This window comes from Syngnathus scovelli, chromosome 1 (genome assembly GCF_024217435.2).
Source record: "Syngnathus scovelli strain Florida chromosome 1, RoL_Ssco_1.2, whole genome shotgun sequence".
Classification (NCBI taxonomy): domain Eukaryota; kingdom Metazoa; phylum Chordata; class Actinopteri; order Syngnathiformes; family Syngnathidae; genus Syngnathus; species Syngnathus scovelli.
Window position 1 is genome coordinate 15,979,183 of NC_090847.1, and position 12,360 is coordinate 15,991,542.

The 12,360-nt window shown below is 42.0% G+C and overlaps 1 protein-coding gene across 1 annotated transcript; it reads left to right on the forward strand.

Moving 5' to 3' along the window:
- The first annotated feature begins 362 nt into the window (after positions 1-362).
- xkrx (XK related X-linked) lies at positions 363-12,350 on the forward strand. The gene is made up of 3 exons (XM_049749955.1): positions 363-1,152; positions 6,304-6,563; positions 8,519-12,350. Exons 1-3 carry the CDS (start codon positions 824-826, stop codon positions 9,367-9,369), a joined length of 1,440 nt encoding a protein of 479 aa, XP_049605912.1. The 5' UTR covers positions 363-823; the 3' UTR covers positions 9,370-12,350.
- The last annotated feature ends 10 nt before the right edge of the window (positions 12,351-12,360 follow it).

A 12,360-nucleotide genomic window follows, 5' to 3' on the forward strand; every position in this document is an offset into this window, starting at 1 on the left:
GTACTGATGTATATTATTATAGGAAATCAAAATGTGATGACAAGATTCCCTATCCCCGAAAATATACGCTTTTTTTTTGTCTTTTTGTTTCATTTTCTTTTTCTTTTTTTAAGAATAAATGGGATAGGCTCCAGCACCCCGCAACTCTGACCAGGATAAGTGGTGTTGAGAATGGATGTTGGTTCATGAAAAAATAAAAATAAAAAAAACTCAAAGGTGATAAAGACGAATAAAAATATGCAATTAGTACGGAAGGACCTAAACCGGATATCCACGATTGATTTAATGCTCTTATTTTAAATGCCACGCATTTTCACTTCCGGTGTAGTGTTTATTTTGTACGCCAGCTTGCGTGTTCTTTTTTTGCACAGCCACCGAGGAGGGTGCATGCCATGAGACAGCTGAAAACACATGCAGCCGCCACAATCACGCGAACCGACGCCGCCGCCACTAAGTTAGTGTCATGAGTCCCAAATTTCAGACGAGGCAGGAAAGAAGACATTTAGAGCTTTTAACGATGATTGAGCTGACGACGTGACGAGGCGGAACTTCCACGCCGACAGTCGGACCGAGCGAGCGCACCACAACACCGGCTCAGGAACGAAGACAGCTGCTTTCCAGGCGTTTCCTCTGGTTATCAGTGTTTCAAAACTGGACATTTGAACTATTTTGATCGCTGGAAGGAACAATGGTGGCACGTTGGAGAGATGGAGCCGAATTAAGCATTGAACTAATGGACGCTAAGATTTTTCCATTTAAATACGCGCGTTCCCTTGGTGGTTAAAGCGTGAATATAAAAAGTTGGATTTTTACTGTTGTCGCCATGGAGGAGCAGGAGAGGGAGATTTCCTACGCGGATCCCCCGTCGTCGGACAGCGAAGTTGTGGTCGTGGTGAATCCCAGTCGAGTGCGCCCTCCGCTGGGCGTGGTGCTCGCCACGGTGCTGTACTGCGCGGAGCTGCTCAACGCCGCCGTGCTGTGCGGCAGCTACCACCGCACGGACGACGATCACTGGCTGGGCTTCACCATCGCCTTCATTCTCTTGCCGGCCGTGCTCATCCAGATGACCCTCATCTTCATCCACCGGGACGTTGGCCGAGACCGGCCGCTGGTCCTTTTGCTGCACCTGCTGCTCTTGGGGCCCATCATCAGGTAGGTTTCCAATACTTGGAAACAAAACAAAACAAAAACAAAAGATACTGTGATCAAAGAATTTACAGGTTGCAACTTAGCCGCTTACGTACATCATGTGGAGCAATTCAAATGATCAATAATCTCATTAAAAAAATCAAATATAACAGTTACTCACCAAAGATGCTGATTAGAAAATGTATTAATGTGTGCAGATAGGCACAGGTATGTTTGTAACAAGTTTTGCTCCGACCAACCAATCACAGATGGGAAATATCTTGCCTCTCTGAATTTGTTGCATCATTGTCATCATTGCTCCCTGGTTCATGGAGAGCTGTCCCTGTTTTTTTCCTCTCCCCAAGATCTCGGTTAATTAAGTGACCCAACCTACGAGTTTCCAAGATACGAGTCGTCATTTTGCCAATTGTTACCCCCCCCTCCCCCTCCCCACCCACACACATACATTTTTGCAAACTTGATATACAAGCACTTCTCACAAATTTGACTCTAAGTGTTGTACATGGCTTCAAAGTCAAAAAGTCAAAGTCAGCTTTATTGTCAATTTCTCCACATGCCAAAGACACGCAAAGAAACCGAAATTTCGTTCCCCCCTATCCCACGGTGACAAGACATGGCCCACAACAGACAAACAAACAAGTATAACAACAGCGTGCCGAATAAATAATGAATAAATAACACAATAAATAAATAAATAAATAAATAAATAAATAAATAAATAAATAAATAAGAAGAGCAAAACAGGAGCTTAAATGCACACTCACATTTATGCAGTTAACACAAGATAAATTACCAAATCAAATCAAGTCTCCTTTGTCTTCTCTTCTTTGTTTATATAGCGCTTTCACAATGGCTTTTGCAATTATAATGTGCTTTAAGTCAAGTCCAGTTCATTTATATAGCTCTTTTAATGTGTTCAAAATTGACGTTTTTAATCACGAAAAACTGTTTTTGAGATACAGTGGTACGATCAAATGATTACTGCACAACAAGAATTGTATCTAAAAGTCTGCACTTACAAAGATAATAATCCCAATATAATGTAACTATGTGTTTGGACTCTTCCATATTCTCTCATTGCAAACAGACTCACAGTCCAGATGGAATTAACAGAAGGCCTCTCACACTGAATAAAAAGTTCTCCCACACAATGATATATTGGAACCATCGAAGTTGAACCCAATCTGTTGCGTTATACGTACTGTTCAACCACCAACCAACGAAACATTGACAGATAAGTGAAATTGAATTAATCAAACTGTCCCCATCACAATGTGAAACATTTGGATAGCCTTAACAAACGTAAAGCTAATGTAACCATTGCAATATTATTACTTCATTCACTGCCATGGGCGTTGAAAATCATCAATCCAAACGTTGACTGCCCCAAATGAATTGACTTTTTACAATGAGTAATCGCTATTTTTAATGATCATATCCGGGCTCCGTCAAGTGAATATGAGACTGGCTGCCAATATACGTCACTACTTATATACAACACAATACAATACATTTTTATTGATCTTTCAGCTTCAGTGTGTTGTCCACTTATTCGCTTACAGAGTCGGTATAAGATACTGTATAACTTAAACTATACTAAACAATAGTACCGTTGATTTTACTAATCAACTTTCAGAGCAAATCAACTAGCAAAACATGTCTATAGTAATCTGCACACAGTACTACTTTTAATAATCAACTCTGCTGACTGTGATGTATTCAACTGAGAGGTTTTATTTTTTTTTCATTTTTGTTGTTGGATAAATATTGCTTCTGAATTGTGAAATTACATTTTGTATAGTATTGATGTTTCTATCACCATATGTGATAGGGATGAATGCACAGCCCACCACTGGGTTCAATGCGATTGATTTTCTTTGTTGTTTTTTTTATATCCCCTCTCCTTGCAGTCGCTTTTAATGCCTTGCAAGCTCACCGTTCTTCAAATTTATTACAGCTTGATTTTGGCCAATCCTTTCACAGTGTCCTGTTCATGCAGTTGATCTTAAAGTTAAAAGGAGCGATCAGAGAAGTGTCTAGAAATAGCCCTGTGCTCTTTTATGCTAGAGGTAATAGGAAGATAACCTGTTTAGCAGCCATGGGGCGAGGGAGAGACTGTGGCACTCTCAAATTTACACCCCCTGCAAGAAACCCGTTCGACATTGTGAGCTTTGATTCCCCAACCTCGACATTTACATGTGTGGAAGCAGTTGGGTTCATTAATCCGTTCTGATCTCACAAAACCACCACCCCACTTTTTTTCTATTGCATTCTACAGTATTGTATTGCTAGTACAGTATTACTTTATAAAAACATTCAACAATAACATGATGAAATGGAATGTAAAGCGTTAAAGAAGGTGGCAACGGTAGATGACCGTTTAGCCCAACTGGCTCACAGTGTAGAGGTAATGAGTGCAAATCAGGGCTTTGGCCTTTCTGTGTAGAGATATTTTTTCTTCTCCCCTTTCTTGCGTGGGGCTTCTCTGGCTACTCCGAGTTCCTCCCACGTTCCAAAAACACACATGGTAGGTTACTTGAAGACTCTAAAATTTAGAGTCTAAATTGTCTGTTGGTGTTAATGTGAATGTTTGTTGTTGTTGTTGTCGCAACCTGCAATCGGCTGGCGACCTGTTTGGGGCCACCACCATCAAAGTATGCTTGTATCTCAAGTTTGAGCTCCCATGTTAAAGCCAGAAAAAAATGGTTTGTCAAAAAACTCATATTTCAAGGAAACATTGTATCCATCTTAGTAAGACGTTTTGGAAACGTGCTGTGTATGCTTCCAATGCTTCCATTGTAACTTCTTGTAGGTATAAATGTCATCTGTCCCAATCCTTTTGGACTTTGCACCAAAGGGTGGGGATCGGTTTTTGAGTGCGTTAAAACTGAGCGCAAGAGAAACAGAGAAAACTCAAGGGATGGTATTTGTCAAGACATTAAGCAAACATACTCCAAGCCATTTTTCGGAACACCCATCAATTTCAGTTGCAGAGCACATAACCAGAAGCAGCTGTTATCTCTTATCTGCTCTATGCTCCCACTGCTCACACCAAGGAGTGCGCTCCCCGCGTCAATGACTTAAATAGACAATGAGCATGTGACCACCTTTGAATATCACACTGAGCAGAATGTAAATGAAACAAAGGCCAGAAAGAGCACACACACACACACACTGGAGCACAGTAGCATTAGTCCTGCGTTGCACTTCCTCTGGGTTATCTCAACTCAATGAAAACACATTGCCTCTGCTGCCTGTTGGCTTCCTGTGCAACACTCAGGGAGGCTTTAATGGCTGAGCTCATGACCATAAAACATCTTTCTCCAACAACTGGAACGTTATGCCAGAAAAAAATAAAACCAACCTCACAACCTACGACATACTGATATGTCGATTTGTCCACTGGTTTGGGCTAAGTCTTGGTTCTTTCCTGAGTTCAATAGCATCAAGCAGCATATCATGCACTCTCTGCATGGTCACTTGCAGCCAACATACCGGCACCTATGTGTGAATTCCATGGACAACGTCTCGTTTCTGTGGTTCAGTGAGGAGCACGGCGTCATCGTATCAATTTTGAATCGGCTTTTTTTTCCCCCCAACAGTCAGTAAAGTTGCCGATCTTGTCTCAACTTGTCTCTTCAAGTGCATACTCAGCAAGACAAACAACATAATTACTCTGTCACTCGTCCCAACATGCGCGGCTTCTTGTGGTTGCCACACTCCTGAATGTATACATGGTCTTGCCAGAGGCATGGCCGCTTGATTGTAGGCATTCCCAAACAGGATGATCTCGCCGTCGAAAGAATTTCCTGAGCGAGATCGGTGTCACAGTTGCTCTGTGTTCCCGGCTTGAACCCCAGCAGACACGGCCGTAAAAGCAAGTCACCATATTGATTCCCTTGCCTAATTTATTCATCAATATTGCCCAGCTGGCTCCCAAGAGCTTTGGCCGGAGCACACAAATGCTCATATCAGTATGTGAGGGGGGATGGTGGTGATAAGAGTTTGCTTGCTGCCAGCTGACAACATTTGGGTCAAGGACCAGCGTGTCACGTTTACGCGGTGAAATTAGCAACCGGTCAGCACCCTTGCGAAACATTCCAGCACAGTGACGTGAAACGCCATGATTCACTGATTCATCTCTTTTTAGAATTGTGTGCCTTCCTCCTACCCAGGAGCCTCGTGGAGGCTGCAAAACGAACAGTGTGCTGTTTGTCCTGCAACTTAACACAGAGAGCATTCACCTTGAAAAAGTTTACAGGACCACACCCTTGAAAGGTTCTGTTAAGCCTTTCAGCCCTCAGGGAAGGAAGCGTGTTTTCTTTCCTCAGGCTGCCCTCTGGTGGGGCTTTCCTTTTGTATTTGTTCAATATTCATGAACTGACCCGTGTTTAGTTACTATAGAGTAAACACTCTTAGGATCTTTTAACCCTCAACTCCATTTAATTAATAAAGACAATTTTTAAATACATGTAGGGATTATCATCCATCAAGGGGAAATCCTCATTAGACTGCAGCGTAGAATTTATGGACAAGATTAGGAATAGGGGAGCATATTACGTCCTCTTTTATTTTATTTTTTCACAAATGACTTGCCATTAGTATTAAGTAAAACAAGTCTAGGTGCTTATACTGACGGTTGTAAGAATTTGAAAGCCAAATATACATGCAGTGATGTGGTTAACCTGAAGATGGCGCCACACTCTTGTTTTCCCAACTTCAAGAAACAAACATGCGCTACAATTTCATTTATACAGTTTATCAGCAGAAAAAAACATGTTTATTTGTGGGTAAGAACTCCTTTAAGTTGGAGTTTATATCAGAACGTCAGTCCAGACTATGCTGTTATATTGCCAACATGACTAAACAATTTTATCCACACACAATGTCGGGGTTGCTGGGGAAACGTGATGTTTTGCATTTTTACAAAATGGTTTTGAGAAATGCATGTTTGAAAAGTTAAGTTCTTATCCGTGAGATGTACCAAAGCGACTGAAAAAAATGCATATAATTAAAAAATATTTTCTCAATCCTTTCAAAGTTCCCATTGACTTCTAAATGAGGTGTGTCCAAACCCTCTGTAGCGTTATCAGGTTTCTTCTTGAAAGTAAGCTTTGTGCAGTTGTAAAGGAGTACTCCGTGTTTGTCTTGCAGGTGTTTTGATGCCCTGATGGTGTACTTCAAAGCCGGCAGGAAGGAAGAGCCTTACGTGACCATCACCAGGAAGATTTACTTGAAGAGGGGCGAGGGCACGCGCACAGAGTGCGAAGTCAGCCGCTCCGAGCGCATGCTGGCCACGCACAGAAACGCCTTCAAGCGCACCACCGTCATCCAGGCCTTCCTGGGCTCCACTCCGCAGCTCACACTTCAGTTGTATGCCACTATCCAGGAGAAATACATCCTCCCCATCCGATGTAAGATCATTAAGGTTATTAAAGTTGGAATTCAAGTCATTAACTAACATGTTGGAATTTGGGTAGGCTTTCTCGTCACCTGTCCCTCCAGCTACAGGTAAACGTCTATACAGAACATTGTGACAAATGACCACTTTTTTCTGAGAACATCGTATTTGAAGTCTTGCAATACTGTTTTAATGCATTTTAGGTTCCCCTGATATTTCATCCCAAAATTCAATATTAGGCCTTTCTTGATAATTACTACCGTAAATGGAATGTTAATGTTATTGTCATCAACATTCAGTCAGCTAACAGCTATTGTCAAACGACGACAATCTTTCATTGCTTGTTTATGCACTCGTGTCTGAGTTTTTGCGTGAATGTTGGCAGAAGCCACATTCCGCTTAGCCAGCTCTTACCCATCAGCTGCTCCCAGAGTCCCGCAGGCCAAAAAGGTCCGGGACTCAGCTTGACGGCACCCCTTACTGCCCGTGTCCACCAGCGGGTTTGGGGATTGCCGCCACGACAGGCACCGACCACCTTAGGGCCACTGCTCCGCCTCAACAGTGGCGCAGGACACGGTCCACTCAATTTTAATGTCCCCCGAGATGTGGGCAAAATCTGCCAGAGTTGAGAGTAGAAAGATTCTGCCAGGCGTTGCCAGCAAACCCTCACACCTTTTGGTCTGCTAGCTCAGACCGGCATCTTGCCCCATCATTGAAGTCAACGCACTAGGTGATGATCAATTGACCTGCTCTGTCCTTCCCAGACTGTCCAAAATATGGAGAAGCAAATCCAATGACACAACCACAAAGTCGATCAGAGAACTGAGGATTAGTGTCCTGGTGCACATATGGACACATTGTGTTGGTTATTGACCATCTTTGATGAGCAAACGTGTCCAATATCAGAACACTACTTGGGAGTTCCCCCAATCACAGAAATGACAGGATGAATAGTACAGTTTGTGCGGAAGACCGTGTTTACCCACATGCATGAAAGAGGAAGTGTGTGCCAATTAAATGATGTCATGATTCGGGCAAGAGTTCACCAAGTTGTTATGAAAGCTTAGTATTTTCTTGTTGAGTCTTTTTTAGTTGTTGTGAATTCTCGGTTAGACGTGACGCACTGTAACTTGTAACACTTTGTCAGCATATTTTGTTGTGAAAGCCTGACTTGTCAAGTGACTTGTTACTCGTTCAACTTGAAGGTTGAGAGATGTTGTTTATATACGACAACTCCCCCGCCACAGAGACGTCGCTAATTGACGGCCAGCTTAGCGTGCTGGAGTTTTTCGTCCCACCTTGGCTCGAGATACGAAGAGCTGCTGAGTATGTCAAACTTTTAAGCAGCACAGCAATGTCAATTTGAGCTGCTAAATTATCTTCTTGGCATGTCGTATTTTTAAATCAGGCTCAGAGTGATTTCAAGGAATGATTCTAATCGCACGTCGCTGGCGTCAAGATGCGTCGCTCATTTAAATGGACGACACACCCGCTTTAACTGGGGCACGGCAGAAGGAGGCGACATTTTGACAAAGTGCGCCTACTTAAGGTCTGAACATAAAGCTACGATAAAAATGTTCTGAGTCCAAGTACGTAAAGATGAGTATAATCAGCTGCATGCCTCGCTGTTCTGAGGTGCAGGGTTCAATTCTCAATTGTCTCGAATTTGTCTGTCCTGTATTCCTAAAAATGTCATGATTGGGTTCATTGAACTCCAAAATGCCACATCCTTACTTATTTTAGCTTCTTTTCGCTAAGATTGGTGAAAAAAAATATATCCAACCCTATTTTTGTTAATTCGTCAAATAAAATTGTTTGGTTGGCTAAATAATGATAAAATGGAAAGAGGTTAGTAAAATAAAAAAATTCACATGGTTTGGGTTAATAGGGCTTGATAAGGCTTTTGACTGAGACATACTTTATGAGGAAGATGTGCTCTGCGATTAACACAATCTTTTCTTTTTGCAGTGACTTTGATGATCATCACCAAGATCTCCATCATATACGGAGCCCTGGTGTGCAGCGTCCTGGCCATCCAGATCCGTTATGACGACTACAAGGTGCGCTTCCGCCCACCCGCCTACCTGTGCATGATCCTGTGGCGGGGCCTGGAGATCACCACACGCATCACCGCCCTGGTTCTCATGAGCACGGCACTCACCCACTGGGTGATCCTAGTGGGCATGGCCAACCTGCTCTTCTTCTTCTTCCTGCCCTGGGCCGAGTTCTGGGCCAAGAAGGGCTCACTGGCCAAGGATGTGGAGAAGAACTTCTCCAAGTTGGGCACAGTGATAGTGCTGTGCTTGTTCACGCTCCTCTACGCATGCATCAACGTCTTCTGCTGGTCGGCCGTGCAGCTGGACCTCAGCCATGGAGAGCTCATTGACCGCAAGCAGCGCTGGGACCGGCTAGCCATTTATTACAGTGCCCGCTTTGTTGAGAACCTGCTCCTCATCACACTGTGGTACTTCTTCAAGTCAGACTTCTACGAATATGTGTGTGCGCCGCTGCTCGCCGTCCAGCTGCTCATCTGCTACAGCCTGGCTGTGCTCTTCATGCTGGTCTTCTATCAGTTCTTCCACCCGTGCCGCAGCCTCTTCCGGCGCAACATCCACGACTGCCTGCGTTGCATCTTTTGCCGTCGAGGAGCAGGCCAGGGTGCAAGCCAGGCGAGGAAGATGGCCCCGTCCTACTCCACGGCCGCCACCATGGTGCTGATGCCCGACGAGCCCCGTGAGCTTCTGGACCCGCGGAACCTCAACAGCGACACGGAGCAGCAGGAGACGGCCATCCTGGATGACATCACGGAATATGCCTGAGATCACAATCGTAGGAGCACCCGCTAGTGGCAATGATTTCCAACCCGCTTCATTGGAGAGCCGTGATAGCTCATTAGGCGCGCTGTAACAATTGATTCCATTTCACTCAAATGCTCTGGAAATGACCACAAATCATGTCTTTGTTCACCTATGACAGTGACATAAAGTGAGTGAGGGTGGTGCAACAAACAATACAGTGATCGTTCATACAGTGGTGCCTTGAGGTACGCATGTAATTTATTATGACCAGGCTCATAACTCGACTGTAACGTAAATATTTTTTCCCCCCATTGAAAGGAATGAAATTCCCATTAATTTGTTCCAGCTTCCCCAAAATAAACCCAGATTTTGTAATCTAATTTTTAAGGAGAAAAAATGCTATTACAATACTTATTATATATATTAATTAGATACAATGAAACCAGCCGACAGACAGACAGATGTCCCGTACATGGACGACTGGGTTCTGTGAATGTCTACATGTGTTCAAATATCAGTTTCTTGCTTATATTTCCCATTGAGATTAGCCTAATCTGAGAGTGGCATTATCTTGAAACCTTTTTTTTGAAAAATTGTGGACCATTAGCCAAAGTGCTACTAATTGTGCAGTGAGCTACGACACATGCTATGTATCAAGTTGCTGCTCACAAGTCAGTCAAAAATTCGATTAAGTCACTTGTAAATCAAGGCAACACGGTACTGTTGTTTTAATCACGATTAGACTAACATTTAAGCAATATTAAGAGCCAACGTTCAATTACTGCTATGGTTTATTCCAATAAATTCCCAGTAAATCCCGTGAAAGGTACATGCAGCGGAAACTCTTAACATCTTCCGCTAACGACCCATGTTTAGCGCCTCCCCATCATACAAAGCGTGTTCTCCGTTAGTATCTATCACTTAAAATTCTGTCCTAAAGATAATTTGACTGGATTGGATTGGATAATTTAACATTGCTTTGGCGCCATCTTGTGGCACCTCATGTCATACATGCAAATGTTAAACTCATGATCTCAATCTGTATTGTATTGGTAAAACCAGTCCCCTTAGTTCAACACCAGCTATTTTTGAAAGGCAACCGGTGGATATAAAGGTTCGTTGGACTTTTGACCAACTCGCAGAAAAGTATTTGATTCTTTGGTCACTTAACGTTGCTGGCATAGATAGATGGTGATGCCATATTAATGCGAATAATGGAAAAGATATTTGTAGTAAATTAATGATATGAATTAAAATGTTCGGACCATTTGACTTCTCCCAACACACTTATGTGCCTTGGCACAGTAGTTGGGAATCACTGAATCAAACCTAGGGAAAAATGCTCAGTGGCAAGTATGTAGTACAAATGTAATAATGTGGTCATTACTGTCGTAGCATACTGAGAGCTGTTTCTAATATTTTGAACCAAAATGACCATTCATTAACTCCCATTTTGTTCAAGTCATATTTAGATGTATATATTTTTAAAGGACTCATTATACACTACTGCACTCGGGCCAATTTGTTTACCTTAAATGTTGTGTTATAGTCACGAATGAAATGTTTAATAGACTGATACCACTGTGTTGCACTGTTTCTCGCACAACAATAAATCTGCATATTGTAGAAAGGTATCATAGTAGATTAAATAAAACAGTGAAGGTTTTTTGTATGGAGTCATAAAATGTATAAAAAAAATACAATTATGAAGGCAAATTTCTACCTAATTTGTACATTAGTGATAATGCTAATGGTTACTTATTTCATATTTGGGGGTTTGATGAGCTCTCATCTGTAATCCCAATTCTAAACGATAAAAAGATGGTGTAATGTGGGTGGGAATTGTAGCATTTTGACCCTCTTTGTGTAGCTGCCAAAATACTCGGAACAGCTCTGTGTGATGCAGCGCAAGATACCACAACCACAATATTGTTACTTTACATCTTGTTACTTGACGTCAAAAGTGAGCATTTTTATCTGTGTAACTCTTTTTATTATACAGATGTACCTATCCAAAAACACAAATCAGTGAACTATTTCTGTTGCCTTTCCCACTGAAGTCGATTTTGCAAGAATGTACACTACACGGGACAAAGAATGCTTTCAGAGTGGACTGCGACCAAAGCAGTTGTGCGGGGGATTGTGTGCCAAAAAGTGCAGCTCAGTTGCATTGCACAAACTCTGTAAGAAGTCAGATTCTAAGGAATTAACCTTTCTTGCCTGCTTGACAAACTGCTTGGACCGGCTGCGACGCATGCCTCGCTTTGTTAAAAACTGGTTTATTGTTCGGGCAAAAGTGACAGCAAGATCTGTGGGAAACAAAAGTTGAGTTAAAGAAGCAAACACCATGAAAACAAACATGATTGATGAGCAGAATAGCAAGAAAATACACTACTTGCAAAAGGTTTGAGATGTTTGGATTCAAGGTGAACATTTCAGAGGCACAACAACAATTGATGGGAGACCCGAAAAGGTTCCCTCAGAAAGTTACAAAAGAGAGATTGGAAGACAAGTGAACGTCGATGAAAATTCTCATCAATTAAACACCATTTGAGAAAATTTGACTTGTTAAAGAAACAAAACAAAACAGCAAAGTCTGAAAAAAGACCTGAAGCATAAAATTGTTAGACTTCCAAAGACTTAGAAAAGGTCAACTTTAGTTGACCTCTTAAAGGTTAGATTGAGTTTTAGGTCCATTGTAAATCTTCACTCCAGAAAGTCAAGTATCATTAACATTTTGTGAGTAGTGTCGACTGAATGTCAATCAGGTCGAAAAAGATAATCATCTTAAAAGGTAATTATCATGGTTTTGTAATGACATGTCCACTTGTCACAATGCAGAACAATGTTAATGTGACCTTTCTACCACTGAATGAGCTTCTATTTTAATTTCTCACCATTTTACCGATAAATGTTTATGGAATTTTTTTGCATCCAGTGCCTTGACTACTTTATTGTTGACTTGAAACCTTAATAAAATAAACCCTCTATATTTAAAACAAGTTGCTTCGA

Bases quoted from the DNA above. Each gene is read 5' to 3' on its own strand.
- xkrx (XM_049749955.1), top strand. From the start codon at position 824: ATGGAGGAGCAGGAGAGGGAGATTTCCTACGCGGATCCCCCGTCGTCG. The intron at 1,153-6,303 runs GTAGGTTTCCAA...TTTGTCTTGCAG, and splicing joins CTCTTGGGGCCCATCATCAG to GTGTTTTGATGCCCTGATGG. The intron at 6,564-8,518 runs GTAAGATCATTA...TTCTTTTTGCAG, and splicing joins ATACATCCTCCCCATCCGAT to TGACTTTGATGATCATCACC.